Below are 22,202 nucleotides of genomic sequence, written 5' to 3' on the forward strand. Positions count from 1 at the left end.
ACCTTCAACCTCCAGAACGCAACTGAGAGCAACTGCAATAGCCTGTATTGTTTTGAGGATGTCTTGAACTCCCCTGACCAACAACTCAAAAGAGGGTGTCTCCTTCCTGGTTCTGGGGTTTTTGTTAAATAGTCTCTAGCTCTTGCAAGGAGCATTGTCAGTCCCGGTAGGATAACATTTTAAACTATATTGGTATATGTATGCAGCATGGATTTATATGTATTTATGTAATTAATAAGTAATAATATGATTTCATAGTATTTTGAAAAAGTATTTGGTTTTAGGGCCCGACCACCCAGAGATGAGCATTTTGGTGGATCTCTACCCCCCTCACTGACATTTCTTTCTTCTCTTGCTTTTTTTTCTACACAGAACGTAGTTTTGGCCTTCAACTGCTAATGAGTGATATCAACTCATCCGTGGAAAGCCTTAACTCAGCTTGCAACATGCAGTCTGACACTGACACTGTGCCACTTCTTCAGAATGGGCAGCATGCTGGCAACCAGCCAGCAGCCTCTGGCTCTCGCGGCCAGCAGGCGCAGGCGTCGCCAAAGCAAAAAGTGCAACGGTCCCAACCTGTTCATATTCTGCCTATCAGGTGGGCCCAGAGAAGGTACTGTATAGCCCGTTTTTATTCTTTTGGGTCCAAATGGGGGTGGGAAATGACTATAGAATCAAGTTAAATGGGTTTCTCTCAATAGCAAGTACAGTTGTCATCCTATAACCTTGAGGAAACTGAGCCACAGCCCTAAAGCCAAAGCACAGTCCTGAGCCCCCTGTTTATTGTAGTTTTCCCTGTATATACTTACCAATGGTGAATTCTGGCTTGGAAATTAGACACCATAAGATACACAGCAATAATTAATAGCAAAACAGAACAATTGTAACAATAATGGAAGTCACATGAGTGGGTCCTACCCTTGTGACAGTGAGATGATACATGTGATAAGGTAGAAGGAAGCAAATGGAGCAGACAGGTGTCACGATATGCCAGGCTACTTTTGACAGTCTCTGGGTTTGTCATCAGAATTTTCAAATCGTGCCTATGCCAGCTGACCTCAAAGAACTGAAAGTGCAGCTAAGCAACACTGCAGTGTTTGGTGTGAACTCACTGCCTGTACATTCTCCCGAGCTCCAGCTTCACAGCTGAAACCATGACCATGCTCCAAGTTCTTGTTCTTCAGAGTAGGATCCGTAGACCAGCTGCAGTGTCCTCCAGGGCCTAGTCAAAAATGTACAATTCCAAACTTTAGCCGTGGTTCTGTTCTGGCCTTAGCCCTAGGGGACTGAACAGGAAAGCATATCTGTCCTGGCGAGAAGAGAGCACTGGGACCTTGAGGGAACTTCCTGGGAGGTGGCAGGTCTCAGCTTCAGATTCTAGCTGAACTTGTCATTTCTGTGATATCATTGGTGCCTCTAGTCAATTGGACAACAGCACTGACTATTGCAAGGTGACAGGCTTCCTTGCCTGCCATTGGCTCTTCTCTCGGGTGTGTAAGTGTCTCTTGTCTCCTACCATCAAGTGAGACTTGTTTTAAATGGTTAGAACAGAATTGACCATGCTCTATAAAGTGACACACCTGTTGATCAATGAGCAACAGGCTCCATAAATTTTCTCATTCATTTACTGGAGTCATTCTCACCCAAGTCCTATGCGGTTGTTGCTTTGGATCACTCGAAAAGCCCAGGCTCACAGCAGAGATAGGCAGGGGAAGGGAGAGTTTGCTCTCCAGCCTACATAAGAAAGCCCTAGAGTAGTGGTTCTCAGTCTTCCTAATGCTGTGACCCTTTAATACAGTTCCTCATGTTGTGGTGACCCCAACCATAAAATTATCTTGTTGCTACTTCATAACTGTAGTTTTGCTACTGTTATGAATCATAATGTAAATATCTGATGCACAGGATGTCTGATACATTGAAAACTGCTGCCATAGAGTTTCATGATGGGTGCTGGGTGCACACTGTGGGTGGGTTCCCAGTGGTTCCCACAGGCTAATGGAGCAGGAGGAGGGCTCAGGCGAGGGAGACTTCTCAGGCAGATGAGCCAGGCAAGGTTTTGGAAGCATGGCCACCTCCATCTCCCAGGTCCTGGCCACCTTGATATCCCTGAATCTCAGTCCCTCTCCATAGACACTTTAGTTTTGTAGCCTCAGGGACAATCTTTTAATGTGGGCCTCTGTAACAGGAATTGCTGTCATCTTTATGTAGTGCCCCTTAATTATGCTTCTGCGCAGTATCTGTGAAATGTTACAGCCTAAAAAAATTAATGATGTTAAAAATTGAAATTATAAATTTTCAAAATACCCTAATAAAGAAGGAGGCTTTTGTGAGCTGCTGGGACATCAGAAACAGTCCTGTCTGGTTCTGTAGATCAAAGATGCTGAGGCTGAGGCTGTTACAGGAAGAGAAGGATTTGTTAACAATAAAAATAAGCTTTCGGACACATCATCAAGCTGGTATAGGAACGAAACAGATGTCCTTCCTTGGAAGATCTGTTATCTTAAAAGTCAGTGCATCATTTCCCAGTCCACACAAAGTGGCAAGACAGATCTTCCTTTGAGGTTAGAGGTTGGTCGGTAAGGCCAGTGGTCACATAGTGAATTTTCAAGTAGCAATTCTCTCAGGAAGGCTCATAGATAAATGAACTTGTCAGATTGTAAAGATACTGAAAAAATTATTTGAAGATAATATACAAAAGGTAGTACCAAGGTATGCTGAAAATGAAAGTTGAGCAGACCATGAGTAGACCAGACTGCTTCTCCTAAAAGGAAGGCTCTACACACTGGTCATGGCCCCTTGATGGTGGGTGGGTATGTGGGTGCATGGGTGGGTAGGTATTTGGGTGGATGGGTGGGTGGGTATGTGGGCAGGTGGGTGGAATGAAATGTCTCCAGGAAACTCTAGGAAATGTGGTCAAGAGGTCACTAGCAGGACTGTGCAAAGAAAAGCACTGGGCATTTTGCATCATTTGTAGCTTTGACTTTGAACTTCATTTTTATGCTATTTTCATGATTATATCCAATTCATCATCCATTGCCTAATGGTGTGACAGTGAGCTTTGGATTTTTCAAAGGAGGAAAGGAAGGAGAGGTGAAGCCGCAGAAGTGCCCAGGAGTTCAGAGGAGATAATGAATCGGTAAGGACACTCCGAGAAGATAGTTCCCTGAGCCTGTGACTTCCAGTGTAGTACTAACCACCCTTCTGTACAACCTGATCATTCCCGCCATTCAGGTGAGGAAATGTGAGACCTCCTCTAGGATTAGATGTGTGTGCGTTTCAGAGACTTAAAGGAAGCTGCCTTTTTCACAGAACCTTTTTACATACGGGGTACACGGTGAACAGATGGCCAACAGAACATCATGTGCCGGGCAGCAAAAGATAGGTAGTGTAGTAGCCCCTTTTAAAGTGTCTGAACACTCAGAATTGATGGCCGGTCTCTGTCATATTCTCATCTTATAGAACACAAACTGTACTCACTAACAAGCAGCTCCCCCTGTCTCCTCTGCACCTGGCAACTACCCATTCTATTTTCTGAATTCTACTAACTTGTATGCCCTACACAAGTGGAATCTTCCAGTATGTGTCCTGTTACTGGATTATTTCTCTCAGCATAATTTCCTTAAGCCTCACTCATTTTGTAGTATATGTCAGAATAGCCTTCCTTCGTTTTTTGGATAATTCTCTTTTTAAGGCTACATGATATTCCATCACAAGGACACACCACATTCCGCTATCCTATCCATTCACAGATGGACAGGTGGGTTACTTCCCAATTTTGTCCACTGTGAATAATGCTGTCATGAACACAGGTGTGCGAGCATCTCCAGAAATCCTACATTCCGTCCTCCGTGGTATAGATGCAGCAGCCGCTGTGCTGTGGTGCGTTAGGATGGCGCACATTAACCGGTTTTGCCTCCTGCAGGCGCGCTCAGGAGGAAGACCAGCAGCTGAGAACTTCTTCTCTTCCGGCCATCCCCAATCCGTTTCCGGAGCTCTCTGGTGGCCCTGGAAGCCCTGCCGTGGCCGCTGCTGCTGCCGCCGCGGCCGCTGCTCCTCCGAGCAACGTGCCGCCGCCTCCGAGCAAGCCACCTACCAAGCAGGTGAGTGGTCCTTAGCTGCAGCACAGTGATGCATTTCCTTGTGGAAAAAGGTGGGAGGTTCTGAGATCACTCCTTTGGGTTGATCCTGAACTTCTGTCTCATGAGTCCTTTAAATTAATTGGTCAAAATTCAACTTAATAAGTTAGGAATGTGTGGGCGTAGTTTTATAAAATTTCATTTATTTATGGGGGCAGCATGTGTGCTGTGGTACGTGTGTGAGGTCACAGTTCGATCCTGCCACTATGTGGGTCCTGGAGGATCAACCTCAGGTCCTCAGGCTTGGTATCCAAGTGCCTTTAGCCTCTCACCAGGCTGAGGAATGCATCGCTGTGTTTTAAAGAGTCCTACCTGTGTGCTTTGGTTTGCTTTTTAATTAATGATTTGGTACTTGCAGATGAGTTTTAGCTCCTTTAAAGAAATCGTGCTACCAGGTCATCCTGGTCTCCCAGCCCTGCTACACCACCACTGGGCCTTCCTGAGCACCTACTCTTCAGTATGGGATACAGTCAGAGTTTCCTTCTTGAGGTCTTAACTTTGAATGGGGCCTGCTCACGGCCAAAGAATGGCCACTTGACCCCTGAGATAATTACTGCCCTTTTAAAACTTAAGTTTCTCTTTTGAAGTAGTACTGTGAAGGAGAGATCTAGTCACTGCCCCCTTGGGAGAAACTGCCCAGTGACAGCCACTCAGCTTATCAGAGACACTGCAGGGGAGTCTTGACATTTCAGACTCCCTGAGCAGTGGATAGGGAGCAGGACACCACATCTTACTGCAGTATGGCTAGAGATTGAGTATAACAGACGCAACTCACACCGAGGCTCTGTTCTGAGCAGCACATGTACTGCTGTGCTCACTTACTGCTCAGGTCAGCCCTGTGAATTCAGTTCAAGGGCCACGTCTCCTACAATGGAGGAAAGCGAGGCCATGGTCAGCATAGAGTTGTGCCTGACCTTCTTTCAAACAAACGCAGCTGAGAGGATTCTGTGCTTTCCCGCTTGCACACCTCTGCTGTTCTCTGACCCTGGGAGCCAGCAAGCCCCACTCCCCGCAGTCTGGGGGCATGCAGCCCCAGGCCCTCGAGTCCCAGGCTCTTGTCTAATATTCGCTGGCTTTGGAACACTGCTCCCCCTGAGCGCCTCTCGAGCCGCCCACATTACAGCACTGTCAGACTTAGAAGGTGAGGTCAGTGTTCCTTGTGTGGGAGCCAGCACTGTCCTGGCTTCCGCACACGGTCACATGCTGAAGTGCATCTGGGCTGTCTACCTCCCTGGTGACCTTCTGCCTTGAGTAAGGATCCTGATGAGCGTGTATGGTTTGTCCCCGAGGTTGTTTACAAGTTTCCTGTCCTGAAGTAGACCACAAAAGTACTGTCTGGCCCTCGCCTTGGCTGGCAAGAAAATGAGCCTCCTCCCCACCGATTGTCCAAATTTGTAAGAATAAGGAAACCCGGGAATTTTGCCTGCTTGTGTTTTTCTTGGGATCAGAGTTGGCTCCTCATGAGAACAGCGCACTGGCGTGTTTGCCATCAGATTCCTCAAGCTGACTGGGACCAGTGGGAGCAGGGAAGAGGTTTCTCACTTGTGGAGGGCCGTTGTTCTTCGTGGCTGTTTTTATTTTGTATTTATTCTTTGACAACCTCGTGCATGTAAATTGTGTGTTTTGATCGTTATCCCCCATTGATCCCTCCCCACTCTCTCCTTCCCCCAAAGCCCCATCCTACTTTCATGTCTTTTCACTGCTGTTAATTTTTTAAATACATTTATGGAGTTAGCGGGGGGGCATACATGTACTACAGACAGCAAGTGGTCAGAGGGCAACTTGAAGGCCTCAGTTCTCTTCTCTTGTGTAGATTCCGTGGTTCAAACTCAGCCCCTCAGACTTGTTTGTATTCCGGCCCATTGAGTTCTAGTAAGGGTCAAGGCTGTTACTGAGTACGGACAACTTACCAGTGGCTACGCCACTGAAGAAAGTAGCGTGCTTTCCTCCTGCTTCAGTCCTGCGTTGGGAGTTGGAGGCCTTCCTCCACTTCCTTTGAGTTTCCTTTCCAAGGGTTTTTTCAGTGACTGTTTAATGGGGCAAGAGTGGCCTAGATGTTTGGACCCCCAACTCTGGAGAAAGACTGCTGAGGTTAGACTTGTTACTTATCACAGATAGCAAGCTCCGTAAGCGCCCATTCTTTGGAAGATGAGGGTGTGAGTGGACCACCGCCACCACCCCCACCACCATGAGACAACCCCTTGAGTCAGGCACAGTGACCACATGCTAAACACCAAAGATCTTGAGCACTGTGGAGTGCAGGATGGGCACATGCAGCTCAGTAACCCCCAGATGCCAGAGAGAGTCCTCAAGGCTCAGGGAAGTGCAGGAGAGGGACTCTGCAGGGGACAGGAAAGAGCCCCAACCCCAGTAATGCCAGCAGCAGTTTTGGTGCCATCTACCTCCAACCTGTCTGATTAGGCTATCATCCCAAGCCCTTAGCCTGTGCCAGCTCCTTGGCAGACCCTGCCGCTAGAAGCTGGCTCCAGAGCTTAGAGTGTCGGCACTAAGAGCCAGAAGCTACCCAAGGCAAAGGCACAAAGGCACAGCCGATAGTCAAAAGAACGTGGTGGTGTGTAGAGAGAAGTTTTCACTCCACCTGAAAGGATGGGGAAGTCTTCCGTATCTACTCTGCATACTTTTGGGGGATCCCAGAGGGCACATCAGCCACCAGGTTAGTGGCTGTGCTGTGGCTGGGTTCTTGGCAGATACTATGCCATAGTATCCCTCAGTTCACCGAGGTCATCCTCATGGCTGGCAGATATAACTGAACTTCCCATAAGTACCCCTAATCCTTTGACTTGGGGACACTGAAAATGTCCAAGAGTGAAAGCTTCCAATTGGAGATTACCATGTTGAAACCCAAACCTGCCAAGGGTACTTGTTCCTTCACCAACTAGGGCTTGACAGCTTCAGGGCTCCCAGGCTCTGTTCCTCATCCTGCATGGGAGCTGTGATGATAGGGTAGGGTGGTCTAAACCCAACTCATTACCATCCCCAGACAACCACTGTCCTGAGTACAGCTTGTCTAGGGTACTCAGCAGCCTGGTGAGCCAGCTCCTGGTTGGGAGGGGCATGAGAGAGACCCCGTATCACTGAGCACTGCCATAGTTACAGACGACAGTGGTGGTAACCCGGGTGCTGGATTTGTGGATTTCCAAGCTGTCTCAGCCACTGTCGGGATATATTTAGCTGCAGAGAACCAAACCTGGCTGGCTTCCTTCATGAGGACACTTAACTTTCATGGAATAGGATATCTGGGGCAGAAAGCCGAAGCTGCCCTGGCCTTGTTCCGTGTTGTGGGACTTGTACTCAGTCTCTGCAGCTGGAGCTGGTGTGACCAAAGTTGGGACTGTCATTCAGCAACAACCTTTCCACCACAGGCAGTGAGCCAGGTGCTTGGACATGTGTAATGGTGAAAGGGGAAACTGAGGTACTATATGGGGTGCCCTGAAGGAACAGGACATGATGAATGGAGTTGTGGCTGGTTTGTACCGTTCGAGTGCACAGCTGCTGAGAAAGATGGCCGTGGGGGTCAAGGGAGCTCAGAAGAGGAGGTCTGATTCATGCTAGGTAGTGCTGTAGACGGGGCCTCTTTTGAATTCATAACAAGCTCAGCAATGGCAGGCTTCTCTTTCTTTCAGCCAATAGAATTTCCTGTGGCCACACAATGACTCGTTAGAGCATGTTTTTCCATTTGCTGTTTAAACACAATTAGTCTCATATTGTGCCTCATCATTAATGGGGCATAAATATTGTCTCAACTCCAGTCAGTTCTTTTCTCTTTGCTTAAGTTTAAAAATTAATTTTCTGGAACTAAATTAATGGCCTTACATAGGATTCCACTCCTGCATTTACTAATGACCAGAGTGGGGTCTTCCGAGGCTTTAACTGCCGTTCAGTGAGTAAGCCGCTATAGGAGACCCCTGTATAGTGGGGCAGTCTGACCCTGGCCACCATGTGAAGAGTGGGCTGTCACTCCCTGAGGGCCCCAGCCACACGTTCATCAGTCCTCCTGCTCTTAGCGCCCCCACAGTTTGTCCTGTCATCTTTTCGGGTACCTTCCGAGATCAGAAGTTATCAGGACCCCTGCCTGAGGCAGATTGTGACTGTTTAAAGAAGTCAGTTCCTGGGCTGTAGCTGGTTTGGAACAGAGACGGGGATGCCCATCCCCAGTGAGACAGAGACAATGCCAGCATCTCATGACAGCCTAGCATAAGACATATACCAGCTCATCCCATGTTAAAAGATAAACTCCTCCATTTGGCACACCCATCCCTTTTTCCTTTGACCTACTGCTCCCTCACATCTCTCCAGGGATGCCCTGCCTGGTGGCCTGTCTTTTCTGTACTAAGAGGCAGGCCCAGTGTGTGGAGGGTGAGCCCTAGCCCAGGCATTAGGACAGGGCTGGTGGCCCCCTCTGAGCAGCAGCCTCAGTTCCCTGTCTGTCCAAGGGAGCCGATGTCACTGACCCTAGCCTCTCAGACCAGTTGTGACATTAATTCAGCACATAGGAAAATGTAGGCACCGTGCAGCTGCTGCTTCCTATATTTAATAAATGCCTAATGCCACAGCTGCCGCTATGGTTGCTTACTTCATCCTCGTCTCCCCTTGTGGACTAGAACAGACCACCAGAGACGTGCTCAAATGTCAGCTGAGGTCCAGAAAGGGCAAGGCAGTGGTCAGTAACTAAAATGTCAAAGAATAGAGTTCATATCTAAGACCCGTTCACATGTAAGCCTTTGTGCAAGCAAGTTGCCACCGTGAGTCCCACACAGCAAAAACACCTCTAAGCAAACTGAACATTCGCATAGCGTTTTGCTGGGAGTATCCGTGTGAGTTTACCAAAAGCAACCAGGCAACAACCGCCATCTTAGGCTGGGGATTAAGCTTTGTGGTACAGCATTTGTCTAATAAGTTCAGGGCTCTGGGTTGGAAAACATGGAGCTCCGTAGTTAGGGAAATTGTCTATTTTCTCCCACATTCTTGGGAATTCACGTTTCCTGCTTGGTTTTAAAGGACCTGAAAAAGTTAGCAAGGAAAATTCAAGTTAATCTAGAGCTTTTTTGACATTTAAAAAAAACTGCATATTTTAAATATTTATTAAATATTCTATATTTTAAAAATACTTACATAAAAACAGTTCCCACTGAGCCTATTCTGGATATGGTGCTGAATTGCCCAAGATAAAATTGTGAGGGCTGCCCTGACTGTCACAGTTGATTGGTGATGTCGCTAAGTCCTCAGAGCCCTGAGCGTTATAGCCCCTGGAGCCAGAGAATAATCCCTACTGCTTGGACGACGTGACGGTACCTTCATGTCTCTGTTCGCCTCTGAACAAATGATGCAGTCACAGCAGGGAGTCGTGACCTGGAGCAGACTATGTGCTTGGCTAAAAATGAGACAGGAAATCATCCCAGGAATCTCATGTGAAATCCCAGCCTAGTGTTTCTCTGCACTATAAATATCTTATATAAATTCTATAAATTTGAGAAGCCTGGCTGATTACCACAGCCTCAGATCTCTCTTATCTTGAAAGAGTACTGCAAACATAAGCCTTTAAATTTTATCTTTTTGTTGAAAGAACCTCCATACTTTAGCCTCGGGAGTGAGTCTGTGCCTTGCCTGCATGTGGACCAACATGATAAGATCCTTTTGCAGAATCAGGGTCCAGCAAGAGGAAAGAACATTGGTGATTCCAAAAAGAGCCTCTTGGTCTGCTAGGAGCCAGAAATCATGTTCCTGGGAAAATTGATTTGCGAATTCTTACTTGATGTTTCGACTTTAAATTTCATTAGAAAATGGGAAAGCCGCCAGCTCGTGAACTTCTTACCTGATTAGCTTCTGTCCTAGTTAGCTTCAGCTGTCAACTTGACACAGCCCAGAGTCATGTGAAGGGAGGTTTCAATTCAGAGACTGCCCAGATCAGATTGGCCTGTGGCCATGTCTGTGAGAGATTGTCCTGACTGATGATTGATGTAGAAGGGCCCAGCCCATTGCTGGGCAGCTCTGTCCCTAGGCAAATGAGTCTGAGCGTATAAGGAAAGCGAGCTGCACTGTTCCTATATTGAGCTCTTGCCGTAACTCCCCACAGTGATAGACTGGGATCTGGAAGTTATAAATCCAATAGCGCTTTCCCCACCAAGTTGCTTTTGGTTGGTGTTTTATCCTAGCATCCGAAAACAAGCTAGCATCCCTCCTATGATGGCTTGGCTTGCCATCTTCCATGTGTTTGTATTAGAATCCACAATTCCCCCTGTGGAGGAGCAGCTTGTTACTCCCACAGCATGTGAATGTCTGCTCTTCAGAGATGTAAGCAAAGCGTCTCTCATCCAACAGTGAAATCTGAAATGCTCCAGATTGCAGCATGATGCCACAAGTGGAAGATTCCACCTATGCTACTATTAATATTAAAATTATTGTTTTATTATATAAAGTAACCTCCAGTCTAAGAATTAGTCCACTCATGAAACCTAAATTTTACATTTAGACTTGGGTCTCCTCCACAAGTGACCTCATCATGTATCCGTAAATATTCCCCCAAATGAAGTAACTCAATCACAAACCTTTCAGGTAGGCCACACTTGGTCTATGAGCAACCGAGAGTCTGCACCTCTGGTGGTTCCTCCTGGTTTAGAACAAAGGTGTCTCATGAAATTACAAAGGAGAAAAGTCTCATAGCTTTTTGTCTTAGCTGAGATACTTCCATGAGGAAGTGTTCACCACCATTACCAAGCATTAAATCTCAGCCTTTTCATTCTTGTCGGAGACACTAATCTACATATAAAACTGCATTGCTGGGCTGAGACTCTTCCTTCTTCATCTATGTGCCTGCCTGTCCTGTAAGGCTTTTTTTTTTTTTTTTTTTTTTTTTTTGCCACGCCTAGATGCAGCTGCCCAGCAGGCTGCATGTGTCCAGCATAGCACCTCCTTCTCCTCTCCTTTGTACTCATCTCCCAGACTTTCACCTCAGTCTCTTAACCAGCCTGAGTGGAGTCATAACAAATGTAAGACCGTTAGAGAATCCCTGGAGGGAAGCAAGCAAGGGTGTTTTGAGTGCCTTCAGCAGGGGGAATGTGGTAAACATCCTCCCGTGGCCATGGGTGCCAAGTCTCCACATTTCTAGGAAAGAGAACACAGATGTTGACCTCGTTTAGAAAGGTTAATAATTACATGTCTTCTGGTTCTCTAGAGAACTACATGCAAATGACTGGTTGTTTATCTTTCACCTTACCTCAAAGTAGTTTCCTTCTTGTAATTTCATCAGCAGACATTCTGTGCTGAATCAAAGCGGCAGGTCCTAACGATTTTATGGTATCCTGGCATCTTGGATTCATTTATATGAGTAGTGCATTCCTCAGCTTTTGTTCCCTGGAAGTGTTTCTGTTCACACCGTCCCTAGTTTCTCCACCGAGCCCTGGAAAGGAACCAGATCAGTGGCAGGAATATCATAAATACTTGAAGAAGAAAAGGGACGCAACATTATTTCCTTTTTCATTTAACTGTGGAATATAAATATGACTGGGATCTGAGTCCTGACCATCGGGTGATCGCAAAACAGTAGTGTAGCAACAATAAATGTGTTAGCTTGCCATCATTACAGCAAAATATACCTGAGGCGCCAACTTGTAAAGAGAAAAAGATTATTTTGACTGAGAGTTATGGAGGTTCCAGTCCAAGATCAAGTGCCCCCCCCCCTTGGGGTGGAGGTGCTGCTGGCAGGGATGGTATATCATGGCAGAAGCGTGTAGCAGAGCAAAGTCTTCACCTCAGGAGGTAGCAACCGAAGCACAGAGAAGAAGCCAACTGTTAACAGTAAGGCAGTCAGTCCTTCCTCTCTCGGCTTTAGGTTTCTAAACATGTCCCACAATAAAAGGACTAAAGAGTGAAGGTGACAAGGATGTGGGACAGCTGGAAGAGCAGAGAAAAATGGTAACTGGAGTGAAGGGCAGGAAGCCTTGAGCAAGTGGTCCCAGTAGATATCTCCAGAAGTGGGAAACAGAAACAGAATATTGGCTCTTCCGACCCAGTGACCCAAAAAGGGTCTCGGCTTCTCCTTAGTGGTCCTCCTCCCCTGAACTAGGGCCTGGACATGTTCTACTGAACAGCCAGAGCTCTTGAGAGCTTTCCAGTGTGTAGAAAAGTCCCAGAGAATAAAATCCACCCTTTATGGAGTAAAGCCCTAACAGGGAGTACAGCTCAGCCCGAGTAGGGTCTGTAAATGAGATGGTGGCGTGGGCCACTGTTAATTTCCTGCTTCTGGTCATTGAACTACAGTTATGTAAGAACATTTTCAGTTGTTAGAAAAAAATCACACAGTCTGTCTGCAAACCCAAGCAGACGGAGAAGAGAGTGGAAATATGAGCAAACAAATGGGGCCAGATGTTGCTATTTGGGGAGCCCTGATGAGGAACATACAGAAAATCTGCGCTACTTAAAAAGTTTGTGCAAGTGTGAAATTATTACAAAATAAGATGCTAAACCAAGAACAACAAAAAGCCCTCTGTTTAAAACCAAAAGCACACCCGCCCTCTTTACACACAGGATGACAGAGGGACAGGAGTCATCAGAGCAGGCCACCAAAGTTCTCCCTATCTACAAGGACCACAGCTTTGAATTCTTGGTGTTCCACCCAAGAACTAGATAGTCTCTATATTTTCTTCCAGGACTCAGGACTAAGTTGTTTTCCTTGCCTGGGGCATTATTAAAACCTCTAGCTCAACTGGTCTCTGCCTTCTGCTGCCCTTCCAGCACAGGTCCCCACCCAGGACCCAAGTGACACCTTTTCCATAGTGATTTCACGTTTTAGGTGAATGCTTCCTTCACGCGCCCCATCCTGAATTCATCTCTTTCAGCTTCCAGTATCTGACACCTCTGACTTTTGCCTCTGTGCTGGTTGTCTCTCTCCCCCAACTCCAGGAAGCTCCATAACTCCAAACACATTTGTTTGAGGGGCCAGAACCCTAGAGCCTCCATGCCCGGCACTAAATAGGTCCTTGGGGAATTTCAGCCGAGGGGATGAGTTTTAGAGTGTACTTCTCACCTCATCCCGTGCAAATGAACCTGAAATACCTTGCAAAGTTTTACCCAACTCAAGTCTTAAATTTTTGATAAAATTATAAATTACATTTTAGGTTTGATTCGTAGTAAGTCTGATAGCTACAATAAAAAATACCCCCTTTTTGAAAAAAAAAATTATGAATCCTGTTCATAGTTGTGTATTGCTGATTCCTTTGATGGGATTCCTAAGTTATAAAAGTAGTGTGGGTGCCCCGAGTTCAAGCAAAGTTTCAGTCTGGCAGTTGAAGGTTGTTAAATGATTTCTTACTCACTTTGTTTTGCGGAGATTCTTAATAAAGGCAGCTGTACTGCAATTGTACTAGTCATTGCAAAGAGCTGTCTTCCATTCATTGGCAGATTCACCCCATGCCTCTCCCTGTCACCTTTGTAGAGATGTCTGTGCTGCTGACATTGGTCAGGCCCAGGGAAAGAGCCAGGCACTGCTTCTGCCAAAGCACCCCTCCCCTCTCTGCCTTGAAAGGGTGGGAATGGATCCCACGGCAGCCCCGGCGTGATAAGGCTTTGTACATGACACTTAGGAATGATCTATGGGTCTTTTAAGAGCCACCTACTCCCGGGGAAAGAACCTCAGATAAAAGGAATCCGCTCTCTTCACAGAGCTTCCATCTGTGTCCAGCCAGGAGACAAAAAAAAAAAAAAAAAAAAAAAAAAAAAAAAATGAGCAGCAACAATACAGCAGATTTTTACAGACACAACCAGAAAGTACATGGAGCTGGGCATGTAGTTCAATTGGCAGAATGCTTGCCTAGCATGCTTGAAGCCCCAGGTTTGATCTCTGGCATTACCTAAAACCCATGTGTGTGGTAATTCAACACTCAGGAGGTAGAAACGGGAGAATCAGAAAGTTCATGGTCATCCTTGGCTACATAGTGAGTTTAAAGTCAGCCTGAGCTACATGGGACCTTTTCTTAAAAGGAAGGGGGAAGGGTATGGTTATTGTTGTGATGGCTAGTGTTATTTGTCAGCTTGACAATGTCTAGAATCGCCTAGGAGATGGGCCTCTGGAGGATTATCTTATCTTGACTGTTGATTGAGGTAGAAAGACCCATCCACTGGGCAAGGAATGCTGTGCGTTGTGAAGTAGTGGGTGTGTGAGAGCTAAGCACTAGTTACATTCATCATTGCTCCCTGTTCCTGATAATGGATGTAGTGTGACCAACTCCCTCAAGCTCCTGCTTGTAATCTGGAGCTGTGAGCTAACGTAAGCCCTTACTCCCTTAAGTTGCTTTCCTAGGTATTTTATCACAATTGTTAAAAATGAGATTATTCTCTCAGTAAATTCCTAAGTGTAATCATTTCCAGAGGTGAGCAGTGTGGACAGGATCCACATATACTAATATGCGTTTTCATGTGTTCTGTCACAGAGGTATCAGGATTCATTTTTAACTGAATGCCCTGCTGATTAACATTTTCACTGTTTGTCATTCCATCCATATTACTATAATAAACAAAAATGAAGTGACTTCTTTTACATATGTCTTTGGTCACTTAATAGATGGGGTGGATAGATTCCTAACAGTGTCATGGCTGGGCTAAGCGATTTATGGTTTTATGAGTATACATACACACATATATATATATATCTATCTATATATATATATATATAAAGTCATTTTATAAATAGTGTCAAATACAGTCTGTCCCTTGGAATGAAATTTGAAGGCATGTGGTTTGGTGGGACTGGCCCCTAGCCTGGCTCTGTGATTTGTTGCAGTCTGGTTTTAGATCCCTACCACTGGCCTCACATCACTGGGACTCTGGGGCGACAGCGGCCCAGGATGTGAAGGCAGAAGACCAGACAATCCATCATGTTGATTAGTTGTTTCTGTAGTTTCAAGAAACCCTAGAAGATGTTTACCAAGCCTGACTGGAACAGAGGGATAAACGAAGAGGTCTGAGGCACTGTCATTGGCTTTCACATCCGTCCTGACAAGCTCTTTCCCTCTGAGAGCACCAACCAGTTAGTAGTAGAAGGGGTAAGATGTGTACCATTGGCTTCAGGTCTTTGTACCTTTCTAAGGTTCTGCTCAACAGAACCTTGTTCCCTTGGCACACATGCTGCTATTTCTTGCTTTGAATTTCTTCCTTGCTTGTCCAACAGACACATCTGCCCAGCAGGCCAGAAGTTGCCAGTGGTGTTCTCAATGGCGAGATTTGCTTGGGTTGTCTGATTTTTAGTACTGGAAACACAGCAGTCTGGGAGGGTGTGGTATCGATGAATGTATTCCCGATTGTCTCTAGGCCTGTTGGCAGTCAGCTGCAAAGGAAGACCAGTGAGTCTGTTGGAAGTCATTCACTGGGTGCAAACTCTTAGTTAGACACTCTCATACACTGCCCTGGGTGACACTTCAGTCTGTAGAACCATCCTGTTTCACTACACGTGCAGCAGGTAGCTGTGCCCAGCAACATGTCTAGGACATGTGGACTGAAGTCTATGCTGTACCACAATTTCTGTCTAGTGTTGTGGGTGTAAGGAATAGGCACTGGGGAGGTATCTACCCAGAAAATTGGGGACACTGAAAATCTGGAGATGACAGATGGATTTGTCCACCATTTTACTTGTTCCTCAACAACTTGAGTGCTTCACCCAAAATGTCTGGCAGACTAAGTTCTTGGGAAATGTTTAAACCTAGTAGAGAGATATTTTAACAAGGCATGATATCTAGCAATTCGTCTTAAGAAAATAAACATATACACTAAGACATATTTGAAGATAATCTTAAATAATTCTATAATAAGAATGAAAAGTGAGGGGGTGGGGGAGCGCACATTGGGCAGCGTGGGAGACTTCTTCATCTTTGATGCCTTGTAAGCTCTAAAGCAACGAAGAAGCATGATGACATGGCGAGGTGTTTATGATGTAATGTGAAGCTGCACAGCCCCGCTTCAAAGTGTGTGTGCAGTATGATTACAGTTCTGTCAGGGTTTCTATTTATAAATATCTGTGCAGAAGAATGCTGTCACGGTGAGTCTGTGAACTGTCAGTGATTAGCAGTTTATTTCCCCGTCGTTCCTTACTGTATTTTTCCAGTTTGATACGAGAATCACGTCATCTCTATATAAAGCTAACATATGTATGTGTCTTTATTCCTCATCTTTATACATCTGTGTGTACATATTGGTACTGTATAGGTATGTTACTATGTACATGTTCATACATGTGATTGTATTGTGGTATCATGATGCTTGAGTTCAGGCAACGCTTGATACTTAATAACAGCTCTAAAGCCCAATAATAGTGATGATGGCCACTTGGAAATGATGAAGAGAAGCTGTAAAACACTTTCTTTAACCAAAAAGGTAAGAGTAAATCAAATATTTTGAAAGCAATGCCGTATTTGAATAACTTTTACCACAGTACATCCTCAGAATTGTTTTTATCTCATTATGACCTGCGATTGTTTGTTATTACGAGCTGGTAATTTCGGCAGTGTCTGTAACTAAACTTCATCTTAAGTACACAAGTATAGAAAAACACTTGTAGCTTATAGTGCTATCCTTTGTTCCAGGCAGCTCTGGGGCCCTTGAACAAATTCCCCACTGAGAGTAAGGAGGCTTTGTTTTTTTAAGCCCTCTTTGATTCACTAACAGATTTTTCTTGAGTAGCTTTCAAATTTTACTTGATATAATGGGGTGCCAATTTATAAAAATCAGTTTTGTCAAAATAGCAGACTTGATGCATCTCAGATGAGCTGAGCATTCATACACAGAGAAGCAGAACAAAATCCACTCATCAGATGAGCCTTTCTTTTGAAATAGAACTGGTTTGGGGCAGTCTTGGCTGGTGAGACCCTTTCACTGTAGAGAAGTCTTAGCCGTGACTCCAAAAGCCCCGTTCAAGTTTTGAGAACTATTTTTAATAATAGTTAGAACTGTCTTATTTGTAGGAGTTTTCAAGGACTCGAAGTATTTATAAATCTACTGAAATGTGAAGTTGATGAGGTTGTATGAATTGCATAGAGTTTGTTTTTTGTTTTGTTTTGTTTTGTTTTGTTTTGTTTTCAGAGTAAGTTGAAGGTAGCGGTTGAGAGCAGAGTTGTGTGTTCCTGTGGCTGGAAAGCCACGCTCACAGCGTTGAGTCCTGTGCTTCAGTGTCGATCCTCAGAGACAAAGCAGTGCCATAACTTAGGACAAACCTCAGGAAGACTCAGTAGAATTTCATTCTTTTTTACCAAAATTAATTTAGCCCATCTTATTCACCCAAACTCCTAGGCATCAGGCACCTCTCCATTCCTCTATTTGTGGGTGTTAAGGACATCTCAACTCAAAAATATTGGAGCCTGTGTGGCAGGAAGGATCGATACAAGGTGCTGAGGGGCAGCTGGCTGGTGGAGACAAAAAGGCCAGTTAGGTCAGAGAGCCTTGGGTTCAAACCCTCGCCCCAGGACTGACTGTTCTTGTCGCTGGGAAATCCCTACTGCCTCCAGACATCATTCTGATGAGGCTGATTTGATACCCCCCTTGAGGCCAGCTCTCCCCCTCATGCCTCAGCGTGACTTCTCTGCCTTTGCCGGCTAAGTCCTGTAGTTTCAGAATAAAACAGTCCCTGCTGCGACACTCAGTGTAGGATTCCCTCAGTATCCCGTGCATGCCTTTTCTGAGAGCATGCCTCCTCCCGTCCTCTGGTTGCAGCCAGCCTCTCCTGAAGTAAGGCTTCTAGAGTGGCAAAAAACTCTAGCCTTCATCCTACAAGATCCTTTGATTTAAGGAGTTATTTAGCCAGAGATGAAGAATGAGGACAACTCAGGGTCCCAGGGATGCTTTCAGATGCCCACCCACCACTGTCGCAGTTACTATGCAGTGTCTGGGAAGAGCAGACCTTAGTGATGCTGGGCCATCAGCCTGCGCACCCCAGGGACCAGTCTACATGGGGAAATCTTTGCACTGCAGACAGCTGGTGAGGGGGGCCAGGGAGGCACAGAGCTTCGAGTGTCCTGTTTTCTATTTTTATAAGGTGAGCCTCTGGCACAGTTTCACTGCCAAAGTCAGAAGATCTTTTGAATTCAGTAACAAGATTCCTTAGGCCCCAGCCAGCAGCAGCAAGGTCTGACTATTACAGGAAGCTGTGGTGAGATTGTGTGCCAAAACTGGGAGCAGGGAGGCCCAAAGACCCCATACTGTCCACCTGCCTGGGACCACGAAGACAAAAAGCCAGGCATCCCAGATTGTAGCTTGGGGCCGCGGAGCAGATGTGCTCAGCCCCACTTGTTCTCAAACACCTTCCCTCTTTTTCTGCAAAGAAAGGGGCTTTTGTTCCTTCCTCTATATGGTGAATGTATAGGAAATGACAACAGAAAGTCTGGGAACAATGGAACGTTTTATTACCTCATCAGGGCCCTTACAGCAGAGTGTGTAGTGGGCCAATCCAGCAAGAAAGCTCTCCCTCCCCCACCCCCTCTGAAAGAGAGTTTCATGTTGACGTAATTGTGCCTGTTCTCTTTCATATTACTGTTTTATGTTTAAAGCAATTAACTGTTTGGGTGGTTGGTTGGTGATGCTTTCCGCATTGCATCTTAACCGGTTGAGGTCTGCTTTCTAAGAATTGGGAGTGCTGGTGCACAGGCATTAGAACCCTCCCCATCTGCCTAGGAAGTCGCCTCCAGGCCTTCAGCTGGCCCACCCCAACCTATCCTGGGTCTGTGGACAAAGACGGCTGTAAGCTTTTCAAAGAGCAGTCTTAACACTGTGAGGCCAGTGTCACTCATAGGTTCCTTCCCACTTCACAGATGGAGAAACTGAGGCTCAGAAAAGTCGGATAAATCATGAAGGGAGTTGTGGCTCCCTCTGACTCCAGAGTTGCCACTTAGAACCAGCCCTAACTGCCATATCAAAACTTCAAGCCAGTGCCAAAGTTGCATCCATGGAGCATTGGTCTTTGTGTATTCCACTCATTGACAAAACAGTGTCCCACAGTTCAGATGAGGAAAATGAACCTTACTGTGTCAGGATGGAACCGTGGGTCTCCTGCTTCCCTACCCCTTTCCGGTATTGCACAGATTCCTATGTGCCCTGGACAGTTAGCCCATGGAAAATAACTGCCAGTGTTATGGCTCTTACCCTGCTGAAATGTGAGTTGCTGGGGGCCCAGAACCTTGATCTGCCTGAGAGAACCTTCTGTGTCCACCCTGGTTAAGAAATGAGAGCATTCAGTGTGCCTCAGAGGCCCCGGCTGCTCCCAGGCGCTCTTGGCCCAGGTTCTTGCACAGACCTATGAAATATACAACCCTTACTTGATTCCTTAATGAGTGCCAGCGCAGCTCAGAGGTCTGCTCAGGGGGGCGGGTGACAGTGTGGCACCAAATGCTCCATCTAGAACCCTCCTTTGAAAGATTCTGTGGAAGGACGTTGGAGCTGCACACAGCATTCGCTTTGTGCCTTATATATTTGCTACAAAATGTCCCTTCTGTACTTTCCAACATTTACCCAGATCAACACTGCTGGTATGTGTAATGGTTTTTCCAGAGTTCTGTCTTGGAGGTTGTTTGGCTTGCGGGCAGCAGGCCCTGTGGAGTTTGGGGAAATAGCCAAAGAATGGTGTGTCAGTTAGAGTCTATAACGGGAGGTGTGTACTTTTCTGTCTGTTCTCTCTCACAGGCTTTGGGGTTCAGGGGGAGGGGGAAGGCCTCAGCCATCACGTACTGCCATGTCCTGCCAACCTGGCTTTTTTTTTTTTTTTTTTTTTTTTTTTTGTGAGAATCTCAAAGAAGTGGAGATAAACCTGTGACAGAGTACGTGTTAGCTTGTACTGCCCAGACTATATATAGATCGGGGGGGGGGGGGCAGCGAGGGGGGGCAGGAGGGCTGTGGAGCATCTGAGGGGAAAAAGAGAGCGTTTAAAGAAAAATGCAGTGGGCTGAAAGCAGACTTTGAAACGTGGAGCCACGGCTGATCTGGGCAGGAAGAGTGGCAAATGGACTTGGGGAGACATGAAACACATACTTCACCGCCACATAACTTTCCTGGAGGAGACAGTGTTTGCTGTAACCACATAAATGTTTCGAAGCTTAGGAAAGGAAGAGCATTAGGAGACTGATCTGGGGAGTGGAAAGCTTCACAGACTCAGGAGGCCCTGCGTACTGCAAACCAGAATATCAAATGCATTTATACTTTCCAAATTTCTGTTGCTTTTATGTTAAAGCATTTTAGAAAGAATGTTCTTGCCTAGAGACCACAGACATGTTTTCTTGATTTGAATTAAGTGTTAGTTCCTAGACTGAGTCGGTCATGTGAGCTGTGTGCAGGCATGTGCTTTGCTGATAGAGGCAAACTTCCCCGAGTGAGACATAAATTCCAGAAGAGGGAGGGGTATTTTTCTTTAAGAGTCAAAGTGGGTTTGAAAGCAAACCCTGATATTTTTGAGTCAGGGAGTGGCAGGGGTAGAGAGGCCCTTTGGGTTCCCCCAGCTTTCCTGATACCCCTGAAGCATCCCCAACCCCATCTGGGAGTTCAAAGCCAGAGGAATATGATCTCTGTCTCCCCAGCCTCAGGGCTACTTTGTCCTTCATTAGTAGGAGCCTTCTCTCCAAGGCGATGTGGATATAGCTCCTGCCCCCGGGGCCACAGGACCCTCCAAAGTGCTAGCATTGACTCCCCTCCATGGAGCCGTCCCTCTAAGCTCATGAACTGGAGAAAGGGCAGAGAACTGGGCCACTGGAGACAGTCTTTCAAAACAAGCTACCGGTCAGTCGAGGCTGATGGCAGCAGTTGGAGACGAAGATTAGCGGGAGGTTGGTCTAAACCCAGAGGACGCACGTGCTCCAGCCTAAGTGGCCCTGTTGGTGTTTCACTGCCCAGGGATTTTTGCAGGCGATCGTGTTGTGTGTTGTTGATGTTGTCACCATTGTCATCAGCCTTAAAAGCCCCTGGGGAGGCTACATCAGTCCTCCGAAGGGCACAGTTGGGTTGCTGGAGTGGTTGCATTCCTACCTTGGGGACCAGTAAGATGGCAGGCAGCGAACAAAAGCAGCCTTGATGAGGGCAAAGCTGCCCAGGACTGCAGCCCTTGCTGGACAGTGAGCCCGGCCTCCCGGGGAAGGTAGGGAAACACCAGAAGAAAGTGCCAGGCAGTAGGCAATCACAATTTAAAATTCCACCATGTCCTTCTAGCTGCTGTTCCCATGCTGTTGAGGTAAGATTCTCGGTAGAATTTTTGTTATTGAGGGTTTTCGTTGTGGCTGTTGTTTTTTTGTTTGTTTAAATCTCACTATTCCCCAAAGACTGCATCCCCATCCACTGGAGCGGGTAGCATTTTTAACCTCTGAAATGTCTACTATGCTTTTTCCCGAGGAACTATTTGGTTTCCATAGATTTGGATAGGACCTGGGAACTGTAGGAGAAGGGCCAAACAATTTCATGACTGTATTCTTCTGTACCCCTTCCCATCGCTCTAGATATTTATCTCGACTTCCTCCTGTGCCTCAGGAACTTGAAGGATGTAGAGGGAACAGGAGCTGCAGGCCCTGTGGACTCCGGGAACGGAGAGAAAGGGGTTGCTACAGTTTAGGGGAGGAGGGTCAGCTCAGACATTTGCTGCATTTGTACAAGTGTAAACTGTCCAACCTGGAACCGCTATAGTGTTTTAGTGGGTTCTGTGATCCCCTAAGCCAGGCTGGTGGCTTGGCTGTGTGCTGTCTCTGCCTATGAGGTTCCCTGGTTCCTCCAAAGAGAGGAAAGGGAGTCCCATAGCCCTGGACCTGCCTCTGTGGAGCCCAAGAAACCACTTGTCTATGTGTTGAGACACTAATGTTTTTACTTGTGTTTTATCTCATCTGTTTTTCTTGTAAATGCCAAGTTGTTTCATCTGTACTTGTCCCTTTGTGTGTTGCAGGATGTCAAAGTCTTTAGTGAAGACGGGACAAGCAGGGTGGTGGAGATTCTGACTGACATGACTGCCAGGGACCTGTGCCAGTTGCTGGTTTACAGAAGTCACTGTGTGGATGACAACAGCTGGACTCTGGTGGAGCACCACCCCCAACTGGGATTAGG

General features: G+C 46.3%; 1 protein-coding gene across 3 annotated transcripts in view; it reads left to right on the top strand.

The window, feature by feature from the left end:
* Grb10 (growth factor receptor bound protein 10) overlaps nt 1–22,202 on the top strand; it is a 108,191-nt gene that overhangs the window by 66,605 nt on the left and 19,384 nt on the right. For 2 of the 3 annotated variants that reach the window (XM_059275431.1, XM_059275432.1), the window contains exons 3-6: nt 373–613; nt 3,053–3,136; nt 3,923–4,100; nt 22,045–22,201. In XM_059275431.1, the coding sequence (XP_059131414.1) occupies nt 399–613; nt 3,053–3,136; nt 3,923–4,100; nt 22,045–22,201 (634 nt within the window). In that variant the 5' untranslated portion in view covers nt 373–398. The remainder of the gene's footprint in view (nt 1–372; nt 614–3,052; nt 3,137–3,922; nt 4,101–22,044; nt 22,202) is intronic. The other variant, XM_059275433.1, reaches the window with a different exon arrangement.

Source organism: Peromyscus eremicus, chromosome 10, assembly GCF_949786415.1.
Source record: "Peromyscus eremicus chromosome 10, PerEre_H2_v1, whole genome shotgun sequence".
Lineage (NCBI taxonomy): Eukaryota > Metazoa > Chordata > Mammalia > Rodentia > Cricetidae > Peromyscus > Peromyscus eremicus.